Genomic DNA, 23,461 nt, shown 5'->3' on the forward strand with positions numbered 1-23,461 from the left:
ATTGTATATTTATCTGATATATGAAACTACCTACAAAATTGGATGCCCAGATATGGATTGGCATATCTCTGTGCTGGGTCAACTCTTTAGTGGCCTGATGCAGTCCTTCAGGTATATGGTGGTTTCTGGTTGAGAGTATGCTGTGTGTGATTGGCTATGTGTGTTGAATGTATGTATTTTAAAACATCCTTGAGAGCTTTAAATGGCAAAAAGGCGCTATGTAAGTGTAGCTGTAAGTAAGTAAACAGTGCTATTACTCAGATGTTCCTGTAACTGATTCATCAGTACATTTCCACAGGCACTCCAGATTTATTACAGAAATAAAAGAGAATAAAAGAAAGTGCTTCACTATCAGATTTAAGGACATGCAATGTTTATCTACCCAGAAGAAGACACAGATCTCCCAGCTTTTAAGCATCCTCCACATCCAATGAGGAAATTGCTCTATTACAGTCTTCCTGCTGGTCACATTTACTACGTATCAAATATGGCCCCTGATTCGCCGCCTCCCCTGCAGAGCAAATCCATTTCCTCCCATGATTAATTTCATTGTTGCTGTGGATATTATTATTCCCCCCGTTCTGCTCAGTCTGCAGCTCTGGTCCAGGTCCTGTTTGTAATTCTGGTTAGGTTCAGCTGTTGTTACAAAACCACGTGCTCTGCAGGCTTGTGCTGTAATAAGATTTGATACTCGGCACCCAAAGCTCCATTACAAAGCCAGCCTATTTGGAAGCACAATTTTCTGCGGTACAACAGATCAGAGTGGATCATTTCACAGTAATTGCTGTAAAAAATCAGAACGTAACAGAACCGGCGGCGTCGCTGCCCAAAGCTCAGGTGTAATAATCGTTCAGGAGCGATTAGGAGTAACTCATTTTCCAAAAAGGGTGTTGAGGTAATACCCCCCCCCCCCCCCATTCATCTGTAACTGCTGCCTGCATGACCAATGAAATCGGTGGTTCCGAACCTCCAATTACATCCCAGCGTTTTTACGTTAGAGCACTCTGACATTAAAGAACCCTCACGGCATTAAACAGCACCTTTCATCGCTTTCAAATTAAAGCAGCATTATGTCGCATTTTTACGCTAATTTAAAATCTCTGTAAGGTCTGAGTGACTGTAATTGTGAGAATAACACATTTTTCATGGCTGTTCCAGACTTAGCACGCTGCTAAATGCACTGAGAGAATTCTGCTAAGGTGGGAATTACGACACTGGTGACACTGGTGAGAACTGCGTAACGCTGCATTACCAACACGACACAAATTCACTACACGTTCACTACTGACACAGTGTAAACGTAAAGGTGGAGTCATGCTGTATACGTGCTGTATAGTATAAGTATAAGTAATATTTGGTTTAAAATAAATAAAATAAGAAGATCAAGAGAAAACTAGATTAAAAAAAACAAACAAAAAAAGCTAAAACACAAGCTAAAAAAAAAAAAAAAAAAAAAAAAACGATCAAACTATCATTGTGGACTCAAAAAGACACACGCACCAGATAAATAAATACAGAAACAAAAAGATGAATAGTACAGTAAGCTTGTGATTTCACACAAATATAAATTAACATACTGTACATTTTGCAAAAAAACAAAAAAATAAACATATAGTTTTTACACTTAAAGTATTTACAGAAAAGTAAAATGACATTTTATGTTGGAATTATGACATAATTATAAGAAATTATGAGGAATTCTTGTGAGATGTAACAACAAATGCAATTTTTATTACTTTATCTCAGATTCTGTCTCATAATAATTGCCATTTATATGATATATTATTCCATAATATACACTATATACACTCATAATTACAAGATATTTTTATAAGTGAGTTGTACATATAGTTTTTATATGAGATGAATTATGAATTAATCACAATTAAACACAGAATATTGTTGCAAATGACCTAATTAATAGTTTTGTATAGCACCTTTCATACACAATGGTCATTCGAACTGCTTAAGTTAATGAAGATTTTAATCCGCTGTGTATTATTCCACTTTTAAAAGAGTAAGCTGGTAAAAACTCTGGTCTGCAGTTGGAATGTATGGATGCAGGGGGTTCTCTCTGTCGACCCTAAAGCTCGGCTTGTTAGTGCTCACATCTGACAAGCCTTAGAGACCCCGTTTTCAATTTCCTGCTCCACTGACCTCCTGTCTTCAGCAGCAGTACCGGCTACCGCCTCTAGTCTTTTACTTTAAACTTTAACCCGAGTCCAGCAGACTTTACCACAGAGAGAGTGGACCAGAATACCTACTGAAAAATCAAATACTTTAATCAACATTAGGCCTTAGAGATGTAAGCATGAGTCATGAAAACAAGATAATATTGTGATTTACTAATTTTAAAGAAAGGCCTTGTTTTGTGGGACAAAAACACCTAAAAATATATTTTACCATGTTTTTATATGTAGACAGAGAAAAGATTAAATTTAATTTACCCATATCATGCAGCAGAAAATGAGTGTAATAGATTACTCTTAAATTATATTTATTTCTGTTTATAAATAAAGGTTAAGGTTAAAGACAGCCTGCCTAGGTTGTGGCACCTTTCATTTTTGGCACCTAATATTTTGGTTTGGACCAAATTGAAAAGTCTGAAAATCTGGACCAAAAAAACATTGGTTTTAAAGCATCCTTAAATTACTTAATGCAAAATGACAGATTCATACATAACACTTTATTAAAATTGTTGCCCTCAATAAATAAGGGATAAATAAACAACATTAATCCAAATGCAGTTAAAGAAACCCCAGAAAAGAAAAAAATAAACTAAAATAAACTAAATAATTTTTGGTTGTTGTCTTGACGAATGCTAGTTCATCTCAAAAAATTAAAAATAATATCATTGAAAAGTTATTACATTTCAGTAATTCAGTTCAAAATCTGAAAGTCATATATTATATAGATTTATTAAACACAGAGTGATCTATTTTAAGCGTTTATTTCTTTTCTTGTAGCTGATTATGGTTTACAGCCAATAAAAACCCCAAAATCAATCTCAGAAATTAGAATATTATATAAAAACAATTGGTACTTTTGGCAGTGTGGGCAGTGTGCCAAGTCCTGCTGGAAAATGAAATCCTCATCTTCATAAAAGTTGTCAGTAGCAGAGGGAAACATGAAGTGCTGTAAGATTTTGGGACTTTGGACTTGATAATAAAACACAGTGGATCAACACTAGCAGATGACATGTCTCTCTAAACCACCACTGATCATCAGTAAATTTTACATTTCATTTGTAAATCAAGTGATCATGAGTCAAAGCTGCTTTTATGGAGATGCAGATTTCATTTTCCAGCAGGACTTGGCACACTTGGCAAAATTTTAAAAAGTTGAATAAAAAATTGTGGTAGGAACCTTTAAGTAATTTAATGCATTAAAGAGTATATGGTCTAAACAGCATATTAATTAGTTAGATTCTCTTTAAATACTTTTGCACAGTTACTTACTTTTTACTTGTAAGTCTATTTACTGCTTACTGCTGGGAAATGTAAAGCATGTGGTGAATTTGCACATCTCAATGCCTGAGCCTTGGTCTAGTGATGCCCCCGGTTAATACACATGCCTACACTCAGTGCAGGAACGAAAACTTGGCGCTCCTGCTCTCAGATGATTGACTAAGCTTTTGAATGGTAGCCAGCATATCAAAAGGGGAAAACAGGCCTGCATCTGTTTTACATGTAGAGCACTGGAACTGGAGCTCTGCTGCTGTCTGATCATTAGTGCGATGCTTTTTTTAACATTGTGTAACTCTGCATTGCATCACCAGTGCAGAGACTGGGCGGAAGTCATTAACCTCGGACCTGACAGGAGTTTCTACAGTCATATCCAACATAAACAGGAACTATTACATCAGTTTACATCGCTGACTCTTTTCTTATCATGTTTAAACTGTGTATACAGTAAATAAAAAGAATGGGGCATGGATAGAAGGAAGTGTTGTTGGTCTGTATTTTTTTGTTGGAATTTGTTAATTGAGACATTAAAATTAGTAGGAAAAAGAAAGAAAGAAAACCCATGTAGTTCCAGTTGGTGCAGTTTAAAAGGTACAGTATGTTTTCTTGCAGGATAGAAATATATTCAATGCTAAGCAGGCAAATTATTCAAAGATGGCATTGGTGAGAAGTTACTGCTTCCTTGTGCCAGCTTTTTATTAGCCTGTTTACAAACTTACAAAAACATATTAATCAAAATTTGAAATTTTATTTGTGCAGAGTCTTCCAGTTGGCTAAGCTGGCCATCAGCTGCCAGAGCCCTGAGAGAGCACAACAGGGCTAGCTCTCTCTGGGTGGGTACAGTAGATAGCGCTCTCTCTCTTTCCCCTCATCACTCCTAGGGTGATGTGGATCAGCACAAGGCTGCATCTGTGAGCTGATGTATCAGAACCGAGTCGCTGCGCTTTCCTCCGAGCGTTAGCGCTGTGGTGCTACTCAGCAATGCTGCATCAGCAGATGTGGTTTTAACCTGGATATGTGCATAGCATGGCGACATGTTCTTGAGCCCATACAGTGATTTCCAGTATTTAACAATAAAAATAGTTTATTGTTGTAAAGAAAATAATGACGATTAAACAATGGATAATTATAAAGTGCCACATCCAGTTACTTCTGGGATGAGTTGTGATGAGTTAACGCTCCTTCACTAACACTCTAATCCTCTTAGCAAAGCATCGACATCTTGTATAAAGCCTTTTCTAGACAGGTAAGACAGTTACCCCAACAAAAGCTTAAAAAAAAGATATTTTTAATACCCTTGCAATTGGAAGATGTAATAAATGCACAGATGTGCCAATACCTATATCTATATAGTGTGCTTGTGTGTGTGTGTGAGTGTGTATAAACATATGCTGCATATTCCATAGTTTGGGATGCATCAACTATAAATTATACTGTTATTGCACAGTTTGCAATAATATATTTATATATTCAGTGTTTTCCAGTTTCACATGGGAAGACCCCATTGTGATTTTGTTTCAGGTTCCAAAAGCCATAAATCAGCCTGACTGTAACAGCGTGCCAGCTTTTCTCTCTCGGCTGTTTGTTTAACAGTCTGCCTTTCAGTTTTACACGCTAACAAACCTGGACCACCTGAGACCTGGCAGCCGAGCCGGCTTATTTACAGCATGCTGTCGTCTGTGAGCTGGCAGAGCCAAATGAACCCATCTCTGCAGCTTCAGAGGGATGATGTCACACTTAGGTCCCTTTTTGGGATGTGCTCCCTGTGATGTATTGCCTTAATTAGATCTTTACAGGCCGCTGCTTCAAACAGGTGCCTGCTGACAACCATAAAGAAACCCATGCAAGTTAACAAGTGCACCCATCCATCCACCCACCTATCTATCCATCCATCCGTCCATCCATCCATTTATCCATCTAAAGCTCACGCGTCTAAAGAAAAAGAAGAAAAACACATGGCCTGTTCACGTTTTCCTTGAAGCCAAGCCCTAAACATTTTACTTTCTCTCTATAAAAGGTTTGTTATTCTTATTTTATAAGTGCTCAGGGAGCTAGATCTCATGAAGGCAGATAGAAAGTGGAGATATCAAGGCTACAGCTTCGAATCAAAAAAGCTTGAGCTTATTTTATATGTGCATATTCTGATCTGAGTTTTGAACCAGCAGTCTCCTGAAATTGGATTGCTGGTTTTCCTGCAATGAATAATGTCAATATATCATGCCAAAGGTAGGTACACCAGCCAAGCAGGAGGAGAAAAAAAGAAAAAAAAAATCTTTCGTGCTCATGCCGATTTCATCTTTCTTCTCAATTATCAACCCTGAACATGAAGGAACATTGCTCTTTGGACAGTGTCGTTTCATATTTCATACTCATTCCTCAAATTCAAAGGATTCCGCGAACAAATTGCATTTTAGCCGGGAAATTCGGCGGTAACGACATGTATAAACATCCAGGCACTTCCGCTAACCCCGTCCAACGAATGTACCGAGGGAAAGGAAGTGACTACCTGATGTTCATGGTTCGGAAAAGGCTGCTGCACCGACTGCGCTTCCAGTGCGGCGAAGTTGCCAGCAAAAAGAGAGATTATCCAACAGCAGTGTTTCTTTGTCAGATCAATTCACCACTGTCAGATCCACAGCTAGCCTGAGGCAAAGAAGGATTGTACGGATGATGCTCTCTACTGTATGTGCACGGACCCCTATTACACTACATCTGTAACAGCAGTTCATTTTTTATTTTAGAGCTACCAGTTTTTGGACAGAGCAGAATCGGAAATTCAGGAAATGAAGACATTCAGCAAGTCAAACATCTATCTGCTGTGTCCCAGCACAGCTAAAGAACACTGCACTGACCTGTGGGGACTCCTGCATGGAATATGGACGATCATCACCTGGCATTGCACTGCACTGTCCACTGTGGGTGTTAATACCCATGTAATGCTGTGGATGAAGCAAAGTTAAATGCCTGCAGAATTTCAGAAGTTGAAAGTGTCCCATTAATCTGCCTCCACTATCAGGCCTCGCTCAAACATACATTGATTGTTAACTTTGCCTTGCCATGAGCATGCTGGCCAGTGTTCAAACTCACTCACCAGATAACACCTCATGACTTACACAGACTTGGGTATTTCCAACTTCATAAGTGATACTTTAATTTACATACTGCTTTCAGATGCTGGCAAAATATAACATCTAAATTCTGAAGGGTCCCCTAAAACATATGGAGGACAGAAAATGACATAAGTATGAATAAATAAATGCACATTTAAATAAATAAATAAACAAATAATTGTATAGATAAATGGTTCTGGTTCTGGTTTGGAGAGCCATGTCATCTGCTGGTGTTGGTCCACTGGTGTTGGTTATATTTTAAGTCTAAAGTCAGTGCAGTTTTGTTTTCCCACAAAATCTTACAGCACTTCATGCTTCCCTCTGCTTTTAATGGAGATGGGGATTTTATTTTTCAGCAGGACCTGGCACACTGCTCACACAGCCAAAAGTACCAATTGGTCTTATATAATATTCAACCTTTTGGAGATACTGACTTTTTTTTATTTTTTATTGGCTGTAAACTATAATAATCAACAATAAAATAAATAAAATGCCTAAAATAAATAATTCTGTTTGTAATACATCTACATAATATATGAGTTTCACATTTTTAATTATATAATATATATATATACATATTTTTTTACATGTATCAGCTGTAGTTGTGTAGTTTTTTTTAAAGAGTAAGTGGTCGCTGCAGTGCGCATGCGCGTGATAAGCATGGGACATGGACTATGCAGACTGTTCTCGTATTGATAGTGGTATTGATCTTTTTTTAAACAGAAATGAACTTTATCTAAACTCCAGCCGCAGAGAGACTCTTTAAACTCCCGGGAGAGCGGGCTGAGGTCCTGCAGAGCTGGGTTAATGATTAACCGGGCTGGTTCTTGTTGACAGAAGCTGGTTCAGTAGGGCAGAGGAGCTGCGGGAGGAACAGAAACATGTCAGCTCTGAAATTCTGCGCCAACATCTCGTGGCTGTTCACCGAGCTGCCCGAGTTCAGCCAGCGGGCACAGGCTGCTGCCCGCGCCGGCTTCCAGGCGGTGGAGGCGGCGTGGCTGTACGACTCTGACCCGGGAGAGCTGCGGAGCGTCGCGGAGCGGACCGGGCTGGAGGTAGCGCTTATAAACACTCCCCCGGGTAAGAGCTCCGAGAAAGAGGGGCTGTTTTAATTAGTTAAGTTATTATAATTGTTTAAATGAGTTTCCATAAGAGTTCTGTTCGGTTAATAAAACATAATCAAGCCTTTTTTATTTACTTCCGCAGTTGCTTTTTTATTTGTAGTTCGCAAAGTGAGACGTTTGAATGCATGCTGGTTCGAGGAGGCGGAGTAAAAAACTACACTTCCCATGAGGCAGCGCGAGCAGCAGCCTGACTAGACAGAAAAAAAATAATCCTTTCAGACCCTGCGTCCATTTATTTACTTATTTATTCATTTATGTATTTAGGTCACTTTTCATTATGTTTGATGCACTATTTATGTATGCTGTGTGAAGTATACGATTATATGTTATATGAAGCACGTGCTTCAAAAATGAATTTAATTATTCAGTTAATTAGGTTACAGTTTATAAAGACTTCATACTAGTATATAAGAGTCTTCTTTTGTGTGCATTGCATACACAATATGATATATAGATAGTTGAGTTCTGAAAGGGTTTAACATCTAAATACAGTGTTTTAACTCTTCATGTATTTTGGATTCTGTAAATAAGTAAATTAAATAATAAATAATACATTAAAATACTTAAATATATATATTTTTGTATTACCATATGTTTATTGCAGTGGACTTACTTGTTTAACATTTGTTATTTTATTTTATATAACTTTTTTAATTTCACAAATCGTTCCTAAGCAGTAAAACCTCACAGCATGATGGGTAAAAAAAATCTGGCTCATAAATGAGCCCTTACAGCATGCCTATATGTGTTATAATTGAATTAAAGATTTTAAATAAGTGACTGATTGTGAATAATTGTGAAGGTGAGGTGAAGTAAATATGGTGTCTGTGTGATCTGTTTTAGGTGATTTAAAGAATGGTGATTTGGGACTGGGGGCTGTTCCTGGGAGGGAGCAGGATTTCAGGCAGGGTTTGGATCAGGCAGTTCAGTATGCTAAAATATTGAACTGCAAGAGGTATTGCTTTTTTTATAATATATATACAAGCTAATGCAGAAATTAATTATTGTATTTGATTTTTTATTTAATGATCTATTTTTTGTATGATTTCTATAGATGCAAGCACATGTATACTTCACCAAATCACCAAATGTTTTATTCAAGTAGTCTCTGTTTGAGTGTAAATGTGTTATATTTTGGATCAACCAGGATTCACCTGATGGCTGGGAGAGTACCCACAGGTACAGCACGGCCTGCCATCGCTGTGGAAATGGAGGCAACGTTTGTTCAAAACCTCAAATATGCTGCGGACATCCTCGCAAAGGTGATACAGAATTTAATCCTGCAGTCATAAATATTGGAACATATATTTAAAGTATTTGTTATTGGAGTCATCCTTTGTTGCACAAAGTTCAAGAAAGCACACAACCAAAATACACACACATGCCTTGTCAAGGCTTGGGACAGCAGTATATACATATTATTATATATATTATATATATATATTTATTTATCATGGTGTGGTCCCTCAGAGGATAGAGTGCAATATGAAAACCAAAGGTTACACCAAAAAGATGTGTGAACTAATTATTTAAAAAAAAAAAAAAAAAAAAAAAATATATATATATATATATATATATATATATATATATATATATATATATATATATATATATATATATATATATATATTTAATTCATTGATATTTAATACAGTAATTGGTTAAAACTATTTGGTCCACACAAAAATGTGAATGTATATTCTTACTCATAATTGACTAATTCAATTCAGCCACTTTTCTCTTATACATATAGATAGAGTGATAGATAGATAGAGTGATAGATAGATAGATAGATAGATAGATAGATAGATAGATAGATAGATAGATAGATAGATAGATAGATAGATAGATAGATACTTTATTGATCCCCGAGGGGAAATTCTTGAGCAGCATCTGTTCCAAACATTTATTAAATGATTATTTCTTAATATTGATTATTTTTTTGTGAGATAAATAATTCTGTCCTTTTAATTATGGGATGGCTTGTTTGTTTAATCTGTTCTGTATGACCTCAGCAGATTCATCTTTCCATTATTTGTGCTTTGAAACAAAAATCAATTCAGTACAATCCTCTGATTGAAGCCTTGGTTCACAGTACTCTGTAGTTCCAAAGATTTATACTGTTATACAGTTTTATCTAATGTCTTTTACAAAATAACACAAATCTTTGTTAATGTTTTATATTGATTCTTGAACCACATGAACTGAGGCATTTGTTGATTTTCTTTTAGGAGGGAATTATTGGCTTGATTGAACCAATAAACACGAGGATAACAGATCCTCGGTATTTCCTGGACTCACCACATCAGGGTAAAACTCTTATTTTATTTTAGTTTATTTTATTTGTGAGCTGTATGCTCTCATCTTCAGAACTTTTTTATTGCAGTTGGGTTTTTTTATGACTTATTTTCTTTACCTTTAGCTGCAGCAATACTTCAGAAAGTTGATCGCCCAAACATCAAGTTACAAATGGTGAGTACAATAGTACCAAAAAAGTCTCCACCTGGATTTATGTAAGTAAATTATGTGGGGGGAAAAAAATAAGAGAGCACTTAAAAATGATGAGTTTCTTTGATTTTACCAAATTGAAAACCTCTGGAATATAATCAAGAGGAAGATGGATGATCACAAGCCATCAAACCACCAAGCTGAACTGCTTGAATTATTTTTTTTTACACCAGGAGTAACGGCATGAATTTATCCAAAAGCAGTGTGTAAGACTGGTGGAGGAGAACATGATGCCAAGATGCATGAAATTAAAACTGTGATTAAAAACCAAACCAGGGTTGTTCCACCAAATATTGATTTCTGAAACTTTCTTAAAACTTAATCTTTTTTATTGTTTGTTATTTCAGCCATTTCTTATTTTTTCTGCAAAAAAATAAATGCTCTAATTGACTTTTTTTTTGGAATTTGGGAGAAGTGTTGTCTGTAGTTTATAGAATAAAACAACAATGTTCATTTTACACAAATATAAACCTATAAATAGCAAAAACAGAGAAACTGATTCAGAAACATGGTGAAGTGGTCTCTTATTTTTTTCCAGAGCTGTATTTTTTTTTTCTTAGAAGAAGCTAAAGTAATAACTGTTCACCATAATAATAATCAGAAAGGACAGTGTCGCAGGCAGTTATTGTATTTAAGTGTATTTGTGAGCCGGTCCAGACTTTCTGTTTCTCTCTCTTTCTTTCTTTCTTTTTTCTGGGTAATAAAATCACATTTCAGTGTGTGTTTTCTCGTTTTGATTTCTCAGTTAAATAAATGATATGTGGGGACCTGGTTGTGTGAGTAGCTGGAGGGAGGCTGAGGGCATTAGGCAGCGCTGCAGCTGCTGCGTCTGCATTCGGGCAGCAGAGGAAGGACTTTAATGTTCCTCAGTTGGGCCTCTATTGTCAGCTTTACTCTGTCTGAGGAAACATAAAAGCAGGGGACTGCAGCAGAAGTATGATTAAAGGCTGTGGAGGAAAAACAGCAGTTGAGAAACATGAGAGATCCTTTAAATCACACGAGGCTGTAGAGGTGGCTGAGTGCGCTCCTGACAGCCGCCATCTTTTTCTCCCCCCCTGTGCAGGACGTTTACCATTGGCAGATAATGGATGGGAACCTGACCCAGAACCTCCAAAAATATTTCCCCCTCATAGGCAAGTAACACACTCCACACCAGGGCTCGAAATTTCCTCTTTGCTGAGGTGAGAACATCATTTCACACTATAACATAAAAAGCTCCATATCTATATGAAGCAGTGATGCATCGGAATAGTCTGAAACCTAACAAAATGAAAACATTTAGCTGGTAGACGAATTCTGAATACTGAACACTAAACACAGGTTTTCACAGGTTTTTAAAATGTATTTAGCCACTGTTTGCCACTATTGTGTGTAGTAATTAGTCTAAATACAAAGGGGTTGGACAATGAAACTGAAACAGCTGTAATTTTAGTGTGGGATTTTAGGTTTCATGGCTAAATTGGAGCAGCCTGGTGGCCAATCTTCATTAATTGCACATTATTGCACCAGTAAGAGCAGTAAGAGTGTAAATGTTCAATTAGCAGGGTAAGAGCACAGTTCTGCTCAAAATATTGCAATGCACACAACATTATGGGTGACATACCAGAGTTCAAAAGAGGACAAATTGTTGGTGCACATCTTGCTGGAGCATCTGTGACCAAGACAGCAAGTCTTTGTGATGCATCAAGAGACACGGTATCCAGGGTAATGTCAGCATACTACCAAGAAGAACCAACCACATCCAACAGGATTAACTGTGGATGCTGTAAGAGGAAGCTGTCTGAAAGGGATGTTCGGGTGCTAACCCGGATTGTATCCAAAAAACATAAAACCACGGCTGATCAAATCACGGCAGAATTCAATGTGCACCTCAACTCTCTGTTTCCACCAGAACTGTCCGTCACCACAATCAATTATTGTGCTCTAAAACCAGGTGTTTCAGTTTCATTGTTCAACCCCTGTATATATATTGTCTTTTTTTTAAAGTAGCACATCTTGCTTGGATAGAGACAGTTTTACACATCTCTGCTGGATTTTCTCAGTCAGCTTTATGAGGTAGAGTCACAAGGAATTCAGGCTTTCAGTTAACAGCTGTGTTGAACTTGTCTAAAGGAGTTAATAATTACTTGAATTTCTTGTCTCTTAATGTTTTTTAAGAGCATCAGTTGTAAAGTAGTGAAGAGGTAGAGTTACAGGTATACAGTGAATAGGCCTATTTGAGTAATGTTCTGGTCAAGAAGTTTGAAAGTATCCTCAAGAGAAGTCACTGCAAAGACCATCAAAAATGTTATGATGAAACTGGCACTCATCAGGACTGCCCCAGGAAACAAAGAGCAAGAGTTTCCTCTGTTGTACAGGATAAGTTCATTAGAGCTACTAACCTCAGAAACCACAAGTTAACTGTAAACTTCTGTAAACTTCTCATTGTTCACACTCCACAGGTCACGTCCAGGTCGCTCAGGTTCCAGACCGCCATGAACCCGACAGTCCAGGTGAGGTCAACTTCCTCTACCTGTTTAATCTGCTGGAAAAACTGGGCTACCAGGGATATGTGGGCTGCGAATACAAACCAGCGGGTGAGTGTATTTTCTGTTTTTTTTCTTTTTTTTTTTTATATCAATTTAATAAAATTGTGGTTTTTTTTTATTGTACTTTTTTTACACTATAAACTCTCATCCTTGTTTCTACACTCGTTCATTATATCATCCTCCTGTCACCCTGTTCTTTAATAGTCAGGGCCCAAGACCCCCCACAGATACTGCTATTATTGTTATTTGGTGGTGGTGTATGTGGTGTTGGTGTGTGTTGTGTGTGTTCTGGTTTGTACGAGTGGATCAGATACAGCCGTGCTGCTGGAGTTTTTAAACACCCTGTTCAAAGTACAAATACTTGAGTACGTTATTTAAGTAGAAATGTTGGTTAACTATACTTTACAGGAGTAATTATTTTTCAGACGACTTTTTACTTTTACTGCTTACATTTTTAGACATTTCTCCCAAATTTCAAAAGATAAAAATATTGTCATATTCAGAGCATTTATTTGCAGAAAAATAGTTGAAAATGGCTGAAATGACAAACAAAAAGATCTTTCAGACCACAAATAATGCAAAGAACAATACAAACAAGTTCATATTCATAAAGATTAAAGAGTTCAAAAATCAAAATCAGTATTCGGTGGAATAACCCTGGTTTTTACAATTTTCATGCATCTTGGCATCATGCTCTCCTCCACCAGTCTTACACACTGCTTTTGGATAACTTTACACTAACTTTAACTTAAACTTTTTACACTCCTGGTGCAAAATTTCAACCAGCAGTTCAGTTTGGTGGTTTGATGGCTTGTGATCATCCATCTTTTCTTGATTATATTCCAGAGTTTTTTTTTATTTGATCAAATCAAAGAAACTCATCATTTTTAAGTGCTCTCTTATTTTTTTTATTTGTTCCTTTTTTTTTCCAGGTTCCACAGAAGCAGGTCTGGGGTGGGTGAGAAAATACTGGGAGGGCAAGAAGTGAGAAAAACTGCAGTGTGTCAAGATCAGAATTGAGTTTCAGTAGGACATAATGGAACAACACCCCCTAAACCCTCCTCCTCCTTCTTGTCCTCTACTCCATCAGCAACATTTAATCATGGAGGAAATCTCTTACTGTTACTGGCTAAGAGGCACTGGGGGGATTGGGGGCATTCAGCGTGTGCCAGTGTGTGTTTCGCTTGCAGGAATCAAGGCCAGCGAATGCACGCATATTTGGAGAAATTGGGGCAGTAATTACACACACATTTACTGATGGGCTTGTTTAGATGGAGCCCCTTGTCTGGTGGAGATAAGCCTGGAACCCAACGCTTCAGCAACAACTTCCTCTGCCAAAGGCATCATAAATACTCAAGACAATACTCCCAACAGGAAGCTGCTGCTGCTGCTACTGCTGTGCACAACTTCTTACTTTCATCATCTGGAACAATATAAAAGTCCTTTTTTTTTAAAACCTTCTGCTGTGTCCAATTTTAGTTTTTTTTTTTCTATTCCAAGTGCTGCAATAAAACACCATCAATTACTACCCTCCTATTACCCTCTTAATCTCCTCTGGATCAACAGAGGCTCTTGGCTTTTTTCATTTTCTTTCTTGTAATTTTATAGCCTAAATAGTAAAGTAATCCAGACTATGAAGAAACACATAAGGAATCATGTAGTAACTTAAAAGTGTTAAACAAACCAAACAATACTCTGTGAAGCATTTAGGTGCTCTGATCTGGGGAGCTGCTAACTTGCAGTTTCTTATCCTGTCCATCAGAGGAAACTCTTTGTACATTACATTACATTACATTACATTTGGCAGATGCTTTACAGTACAAAAGTAATAGAAGTTAAAGATAAAAACATCTTTATATAGGGCCTAAAGGAGGCCAAAGGGAAATAATGGGATAGAGAAGTATAGGAGGGGAAAAGGAAAAGAGTCTTTTTTTGACTACACTTTAGGATAATAAGTTCTTGAAATGTTTTAGATTGACTGACCTTTTCTTAAAGTATTTTTTTCTTTACTTAACTGTATAGCAATTTAAGTAATTAACCCTTGATGAGGCACAGCTGTTAACTGAAAGTCATTCCAGCTGTGAAAATGCTTTGGGAGCTGTGCAAAATTCTCATCCAAGCAAGAGGTGCTACTTTAAAGAATCTAAGCTTCAGCCTGTATATATATATATATAAATACAACATATTTATTAAATACTAATGTTTTACTTATTATAGTTGGATGACTTCGCATTAATGCACAAAGCAGAAAAATATAAAATAATAATAAAAAAAAAAACACAATATAAGTAAAAACATGAATTTATTTTAAATGTATTTTACAAGCGCAATTTATCTCAAAACAAAATTTTCTTCGTGATAATGTAAGGGGCTTGCGCTGGATTGTGAAACAAGGTGTAAACGCAGGCCAGCACCGGAGTGGGGAGGGGGATAGTCGTGTTCCAGCAAGGTTCCAGCAAGGTACAAGCAAAGCAAAACAGTGTGAGTACGCCTTTAATGTATTAATGTCTTACATAATCTTGCATCCTCTGAAAAAATAATCCTCAGTCAGAAGTTTGGCCTGAGCTCTCTTTTTTTACTAAATTAACTGAAAGAATGAATGTAAACTTAAAACGACCATATTCTTCCTCTCTTAAAGGGTATTGCCCCACAATGCATGTCTTAAAAATGCTCTTCTGCTGCTTAGTGCAATTACACATTCTCACCAGAGAGGTCTCCAAATCCCCTAAATACCCAACTTCCAAAAAAACACAGACCATTACTTTTTAAAGTTTAATGTTGCTTTTTATTTTATTTTACAAACAGTTCAGTATATATATACATAATGTACAAGTCTCAGACATTTAAATCACTCTGATTATAATATTGCCTAAATACACACAACTGCTAATGATTAGCATCTTGCATTAAGCGTAAGTTTCCAGTGTCCTCATTTTCAAAAGAAAAAAAAAGAAAAACAATGAACACATTGTCTTAATCAAACAGCACAATTTTTTTTATAATCAGAAAAGCTCAAAACGACCCGATATTTGGTTTCCTTCTGTGAAATATGCACAAATGTAAGGCCGTCATTGGCTACATTTACATTGCATGTACAGTAAGTGATCTGGATCTGTTTTTGTAATGTGAACAGATCTGTTATTGAAATGGCACACAAGCATACAGTGATATGATATGATCCTTCTATTCGATTTAGGATCAGATATAAGTGTGGCTCAAATTGGATAAAAAAAAAAAGTAGATCTGACATGTTCATACAGCCCTGAACTAATCAGATCTGAGTCAAAATCTGGTTCGAGTCACTTTAGCCTGGTAATGTGAACGTAGCCAATGAGCTGCAGTGTGGTCCAAAGACTCTCAGTGCTCTTTCAAGTGCATGTAAGTGTGTGTAAAGCTCAATTTATGCTTCTGCATCCAATCTACACCATAGCCTGCATTTAGCCAGCATGTAGCCACATGAAGGCTATATACATAGATGCTTCATAACACATTCATAAGCACTGAATAATGTATTTATAAAGCAATATTTTGATGTACACAACTATCATATGCGATTATTCGCATCTATATATATATATATATATATATATATATATATATATATATATATATATATATATATATAGAGCAAGTGGTCTACAGGGAGATTACTGGTTCAAATCCCGGTCATGCAGCTTGCCATCAGCTGCCGAAGCCCTGAGAGACCACAATTTATCCTTGCTTTCTCTGGGTGGGTAGATGGATGGCGCTCTTTCCCCTCATCACTCCTAGGGTGATGTGGATCAGCACAAGGCTGCATCTGTGAGCTGATGTATCAGAACCGAGTCGCTGCGCTTTCCTCCGAGCGTTAGCGCTGTGATGCTATATTAGAGGCGGAGTCTGACTTCACTTGTATCGGAGGAGGCATGTGTTAGTCTTCACCCTCCTGGTGTTGGGTCATTACTAGTGATAGGGGGAGTCCTAATAAGTGGGTTGGGTAATTGGCCTTGTAAATTGGGGAGCAAAAAAAAGATTAACCATATGTATATATATATAAGTTTTAAATATAATATGCAACACAAAATGCTATATTATTTGTTTCTTACTACAGAATTAATCTAATTTATTTCAGCAAAAGTCTTTATGTGTCTTGTTATGCTGTGAGTAATGGCATGTGCTGTTTATAAATATATAAATAATGCTTTATTGATATATGTTACAGTGCTCATCAATGTGTTACGAAGCCTACTATGTAGGTACCCGTCAAATAAAGTGTTAGCCGAAGCAGGCCACAACAAATGTGATTGGTGGCATTGTATTGTATTTCTGCCTTCATGCCTTTTAAAAAAAGGAAGTCTTCTAAAATCATTTTACATCATTTTGTTTGTTGCAAAAATTTAAGAAAAAAAAAAAGGAGTTAACAGCTACTAGCTCCAACTTTCACACAATCTTCTGCTTATTTTTAATTAATTAAGTCAACACAATGGAAAACTTACCCCATCACCAGACAAGTGTTTTGTTGGCATAATTGCAGAGCAAAAGCAGATGCACCCATACACAATTATAAATGCTCACAATGGCGTAGGCAACTTGCACAGGCTATGGTGTTGACTCTGATTCGCACTGATTCAAAGCAGAGTCTGTAAACCAAGACGTGAAGTCTGACATTAAATAAAGATCCACAGAATTCAGTCACAACATAAAGCAAAAGAAACCAAAAGCGAAATAAAGCACAGAACGAAAAGATCAGGCACTTCTGGGTTGAGGGTAATGGCAGTAGGGGACGTTGTAAAAATACTAACAGGGTGAAAGAAAACAATAGTGATTAGCCAACACTGCTATTAGAAACATTAGCAGGCTAGCATCACACACCCCCACAGTAATGTACAGTAGTCATCTGCTTAAAGCCCGAAACACACCATCGCACTTCACTTACAGGCTGAGTCATTCCTTCAGTGTGCGTCACGTACAGCGGACCTGAATGAATCAATGTGGTGTCAAAGTCTCAGTCAGTCTATGTCTGTTTTTAGTTTCTCCCTCTCTCTCTCCTCCTTCTCTTTCTTTCTCTCTCTCTCTCTTTCTCTTTTTTTCTCTGTACTGACCAGAAATCACATTTGTAGTCACTTAATTCCGTACCCAAAATTGACAAAAATCAGTTACACTGACAAACTGCTTCTTAATCTTCACTGTGATATTAAATACATCTGCAAAACATGAACATTTGAAAAGATTTTGGACTAAAGATGCAAAATAATGAGTCAAATTGTTGGCCAATCATATCAAAGACTTTTCACATTTTGAGTCTGACCTTAATTGAAATATGCAACACTGATTTTTTTATTTTAGGCCATGTTGTGCAGCTTTAGACTTTATAATTCGCCTGTGCTGCTAAATGACCCAATATATTATACTTTATCACTTTATGTATCTTGGGAGAATAAAGAATTATAGAATTATATCAGGATAAGGCCAATCCACATAACAATGCACCAAAAACACATTTAAACCAGATACTAATTTCATCACTCAAACCATTTTTTTAATTTTATGAAGCCAAACTTAAAACTCAAATTGAATGGAAACAGTGATTGGAGCATGTGGACTGAAATCTTATCCAGATAAAATGCAGATTTTTCTATAAAAAAAAAAACAAACAAAAAAAACACGTAGGCCAAAAGAATAGGACTTTAAACCCGCAGTGGTTTGAGTGATTGGATTTGTACGTGTTTTAAATGTGCTAGCAGATTTTTCCAGCAACTGGAGCATGTGGATAAAAATCTTATCCAGGTAAAATCCAGATACTGGTAACATTAAGTGACAAGGACTAAATGAGCTTCTAAAATGAAAAATGTGTATTTTGTGAAGCCATATTTGAAACCCAATTTAAAAAAGGAAACAAAAACAGGAAACACAAACAGGCCAAAAGAATAAGCACTTTTCACGTGGTCTGCAGTGGTTTGAGTGATTGGATTAGTATCTGTTTTATCCAGATGTTGCTGCTGCTGCTGCGTCGGCTGCGCTACAGCAGGCCGGTCCACAGGTTGTAGCAGGCCGTGTTGATCACCGACTCCAGATGGTGGTACATGGAGACGAGCTGGGGTGGGGGGCTGTTGCTAGGCTGCGGTTGTGACGGCAGCGGCTCCCTGAAAACCACCTTGAGACTCTGTAGGGAGAGCGGGAGACGGAGGGGTTAAGGAGAGATCGGCGTGCGATTTCACGCCGCGGTTAGAGTCCTGCCGCTTTTCCGCATGGAAATGAATGTTATCAGCAAGATTCAGGCAGGGATAAGAATTTAACAAAATACAATAGCTCACCGTTTTCCCCGCCTGGGCGTCCAGGAAGACCAGCACAAAGCAGTCGGTGAACTTTTGGTTGAGGACAGCCTGAGAAGGAGAAGGAAAAAAAAACAAACAAAAAAAAAAAACAAAAGCGCGAGTTAATGACATTCACAAAGAGCGGCATTTAAATTTCCTAATTCTGCGGCCCATTTTCCTTTTCATGTTCAAATTTAACCTCCAGTGGGCACGATCCATTTAATGTCAGCTAGCATTAAGCGGCTGAAAAACGCAGCGCTTTTCAGCCCAGACGCACACAGCGGGAGCTCTGTTTTGAACGTATGGAGGGAGAAAAAGAAAAATTACAGAGCACGTGAGCCACCTGCTTTCACAGCTTTCACAGCATCGGCACGAAAAAAGAGTGCAAAAGTTCTTTTGATGTGGAGTCTCTCCCTTACAGAATTAAGCAGGGAGTAACCTCCTGACACTCTGGAGGAGCTGACAATTATGCCCCATAAAATTCACCTAATCCCCTGCAAGACTTTAATTTAACATTTTAACACCACGCAGGCAGGAAGGCAGGCGTACACTGCCAACCATAAAGGTCTAAAAAAAAAAAAAAAAATGTTGAACAGAACCCTCCCTCCACCTTTTCTCCTCTCCTTCTCTCTCTTTTTTTTATTTTTATTTTTTTTTACCTTTAATAAGTGCCTAAAGTCAGCGTAATAATAATCTAACTCCATCCAAGCTGGGGAAGTTTAATTCTTCAATTTCTTCAATATGACTTAAGGCAGCTGCTGAGTGCATTTATTAGCAAAGTTTTATAGAGCAGGATTTAAAAAAAATAATAATAATAAATCTAATAAAAAGCTCTATTTGTTGAATAAAATAAGGGTTTTCACACATGCAGTTCATTTCTCTGGTCAGTTAATAGCATCTGATCAGTAATGAGCATTTTCTCACTTTTGGTTAATTTGCTGATTTGTTTTCACACAGGCGAAAACCTAAACGCACCAAAATACATCCCAAGCTGCTTCTTTCACTGAACGTGGGGAAATTGCAGCTGCACCCTGCTGTCAAACACACTGTTTTCAATGGGATGTGCGGTGCAGATGCAATGCTGGTGTGAAACCACCCTGAAGCGCAGCACTGCCCTGGTGTTCCTCCCAAATGTTCAGATGTAAATGTAGCAGCAACACAAAAGTGTTGCCAGGTTGAGCAGTTAGCTGCTGGAATCAGGCGTTAGCTTGCAGTATATCACAAATACTACTGATATATCTAAAACTCTTTTATGCAGAAAGATAACCATTCAAGAAAATGACTGTGTTTGCAATATGGCACCTGCTGCACAGGTTACCATCTGTCTGCAATTTTATTCCAAAAAGAATGTGCACGGGTCGTTTGTGTGGAAATGGTTCAGCTTCCACAGGGATTACACTCCTATAGAAGATAAAGAATTCTGCACATGTGGCCTCCTGTACAATGCATATAATGCTTACATAAACATAAAGATATATACTATTTAAATATACAGAATGCTGAACATGGTTTAACCCTATGCTATGCTAACACTATGCTATGTATCATTGCATTGTACTGTAGCACATTGAATTGTATATTAATATTTATAATAAGTATATCAGGAGGTGAAGGTGAGTGTTTCTGTAAAGGTGTATCTTCCATTACACAGATGCTGCACTGAAGTTCCTATAAAAGGGCATAAATAAAAAAATAAATGTATAAATAAACAAATAAATCGTTCTTACCAGGTACTGAATGCCGCTGTCATCCACGAAGTGCCGGCAGCTCTGAGGGAATCGTGAGAGCAGCACTTTTATCAGACTCTGATACCAGGCAGGACTCATGGTCAGGAAACAATCCTGTCAATCAACACATAATAAATCCTATCAGAATTATGTTACAGTTTAGATTTTATTATCTTATCCATAATGACTTACAGTATTGGGCTAGGGGTCTTTCCCCACCCACTCCACCTCTTTTTGATCGGCAATGCCAAGTAGCATCACAGCGCTAACGCTCAGAGGAAAGCGCAGCGACTTGGATCTGATACATCAGCTCACAGATGCAGCCTTGTGCTGATCCACATCACCTTAGGAGTGATGAGGGGAAAGAGCACCATCTACTGTACTGTACCCACCCAGAGAGAGCAAGACCAATTGTACTCTCTCAGGGCCCCGGCAGCCGATGGCAAGCTGCATGACTGGGATTCGAACCAGCGAATCTCCATCTTCCGATCATAGGACCACTCGGAGCCCATCACTGTTACTTTTTAGGCAAAAATGCACTCTTATTACTGAGATAATGGTTTTGGGTAATGTGCTCAGATGCCTAAATCTTTTTTCCAGTACCGTATATGCACTGCAGAGCTATTATCATATCCCGCTCTGTGTAGTGTAGTGGATGGACGAGGCTGGCAGACACTTTCTGATCACGTCCTGCATTCTCGGCATTCTTATTCACCTGTTCCAGAACAGGTGGAACAGCTGGTTTTTCTGTTCTTCTCACATCTTATGTACTTATGTATGAGCCTCAGGCTCTCTGACTGAATTCTCTGTACTGATCTCTTCCCCACAGATCTACCAAAAACGCAGAGGTCACTTCAGACACCGTTCCTATTGAAACACCAGTCGGTAGAGCCATCCGTGTGCCCCTCTGTGCCCGAATAATGAACCCTCTTTCGAAGTCACTTAAACCTTTCCACTCTCCTGGGCACTTGTAGACTATTCTGGGTGAAAAATAACGGAAATAGCATGAGACACTTCAGCAGGAAAACAGATCCATTTAGCAGTTCTGCACATTCTGCTCGTGATCTAAATTTGATTCTATTTAAAAGAAATCTAATTTGCAGCGAGTTCCCCCTGATCCGCTATCACGTGTGCACAGAAACACCTCCGGAGGCTACATCTATCCTTCCATTGTGAACCCGCCGACATTTGACAGCTGCGTATATCATCCAAATGAAGAGATTAGCATTAGCTCTCTCCCACTGCAGAGCGGCACATCTTGGTGAAACAGCTTACATTTGCAGGGGAAAAGGAGAAGCCACAGCCACATGTTCTTAGCTGTGCTGGCTGCAGGAGGGTAATGAAGACCCTGTTCACATTACAGGGTTAACAAATCAGTTTTGATAGATATTTTGCTATTTAGGTACAAATTTGTTTTAGAAGACTTGATTTATTAACAGGGAAATTTTGATTGTTTAGAGCCTTTTGAATGAAATAAAACAATACATCTTTACACTGAACCAATGGACTGAGGCACTGCTACTAAGATCGATAGATCCCTAGTTCGAATCCTGATCATGCAGCTTGCCATCAGCTGCCAGAGCCCTGAGAGAGCAAAATTGGCCTTGCTCTCTCTGGGTGGGTAGATGGCGTGATGTTGACCAAGCCACAAGGCTGCGTCTGTGAGCTGATGTATCGGAACAGAGTCGCTGCACTTTCCTCCGAGCGTTAGCGCTGTGATGCTACTAGGCAATGCTACATCAGCAGCAATTTGAAAAGAGGTTTGAAAAGACGTGTCAGGAGAGGCATGTGCTAGTCTGTCTTCACTCTCTTGGTGTTGGGGCATCACTAGTGATAGGGAGACTAGTCCTAATGAGTAGGTTGTGTAATTGGCTTTGTATTGGGATAAAAATTATAAAAGAAAAACAATATGCTGAATGTTAAATTCCTGCAATACTTTGGCGTCTACTATCAGGCCTTACTACATCTCCAGTAATTTATATTGCCTTGCCCCACCCTTTACATCAAGTGCTATGGCTACATGGTGGCCAGCAACAGCATTGACTATTTGCATAAAAGTGACAGAGCCCTTAAATGGCTTATTCTGAAAAAGGGACTGAAACTGGTAAGAATAGAGCTAGTGAGATGGTCTAATCTTTATGTGAGAGTGATTTTAAGCATATTTAATATACTCCATAAACCTACAATATTCTAACTTGTGTAAAATCAGGTACAATATGTCCCCTTTAAACACAGCCAGTGTCGAGTATTACAGGTGGAATCCTTAACCTGCACTTTTACAGCAAACACTGTGGTGATCCGACTGTTCTCCTGCCCACTGTGTGCGTTTTGTTAACTCGAGACTTTGGTCAGAACAGGTTTAAAGCCACTGCCCTGAAACAGTGGGAATAAAACTGCTGCTGGGTGTCTGGGTCTGCAGGTGGATGATGGTGGGGGGTGTGTAGCTGAGGGCAAATGTACAAAAGATGAGGATGATCAGGAGAAGGGGCACAGCAGCCCCCCTGACCCTCACACCACACTGCTCAAGAAGAAAGCCTTCAGACACCTCCATCACCTGCTGCGGATCCAGAGCAAAGCCTAGAGCAGCGGCTGTGTGATCAGATCACAGAGCAGTTACATGAGCTGAGACAAGGGAAGGGTGTAGGTGTAGGTGTGTGTGTGTACTTATGTGTGCACCAACTAAAAAAATCCCCCTCAGATTGTAAAG

General features: G+C 38.1%; 2 protein-coding genes across 7 annotated transcripts in view; one reads left to right on the plus strand and one right to left on the minus strand.

Annotated features, from left to right (window-relative positions):
- The first annotated feature begins 7,213 nt into the window (after nt 1-7,213).
- hyi (hydroxypyruvate isomerase) lies at nt 7,214-14,184 on the plus strand. Its single transcript, XM_022675387.2, has 8 exons — nt 7,214-7,654; nt 8,542-8,653; nt 8,846-8,960; nt 9,930-10,008; nt 10,121-10,170; nt 11,270-11,339; nt 12,648-12,782; nt 13,667-14,184. The coding sequence occupies exons 1-8, from the start codon at nt 7,456-7,458 to the stop codon at nt 13,720-13,722; spliced, it is 816 nt and encodes a 271-aa protein (XP_022531108.1). The 5' UTR covers nt 7,214-7,455; the 3' UTR covers nt 13,723-14,184.
- A 1,312-nt stretch (nt 14,185-15,496) lies between these two features.
- szt2 (SZT2 subunit of KICSTOR complex) overlaps nt 15,497-23,461 on the minus strand; it is a 124,614-nt gene continuing 116,649 nt past the window's right edge. For all 6 annotated transcript variants that reach the window (XM_022675382.2, XM_022675380.2, XM_022675383.2 and 3 more), the window contains 3 exons: nt 20,755-20,868; nt 19,028-19,096; nt 15,497-18,876 (listed from right to left, as the gene is read on the minus strand). In XM_022675382.2, coding sequence (XP_022531103.2) covers nt 18,733-18,876; nt 19,028-19,096; nt 20,755-20,868 — 327 coding nt within the window. In that variant the 3' untranslated portion in view covers nt 15,497-18,732. The remainder of the gene's footprint in view (nt 18,877-19,027; nt 19,097-20,754; nt 20,869-23,461) is intronic.

This window comes from Astyanax mexicanus, chromosome 5 (genome assembly GCF_023375975.1).
Source record: "Astyanax mexicanus isolate ESR-SI-001 chromosome 5, AstMex3_surface, whole genome shotgun sequence".
Taxonomy (NCBI): Eukaryota; Metazoa; Chordata; class Actinopteri; order Characiformes; family Acestrorhamphidae; genus Astyanax; species Astyanax mexicanus.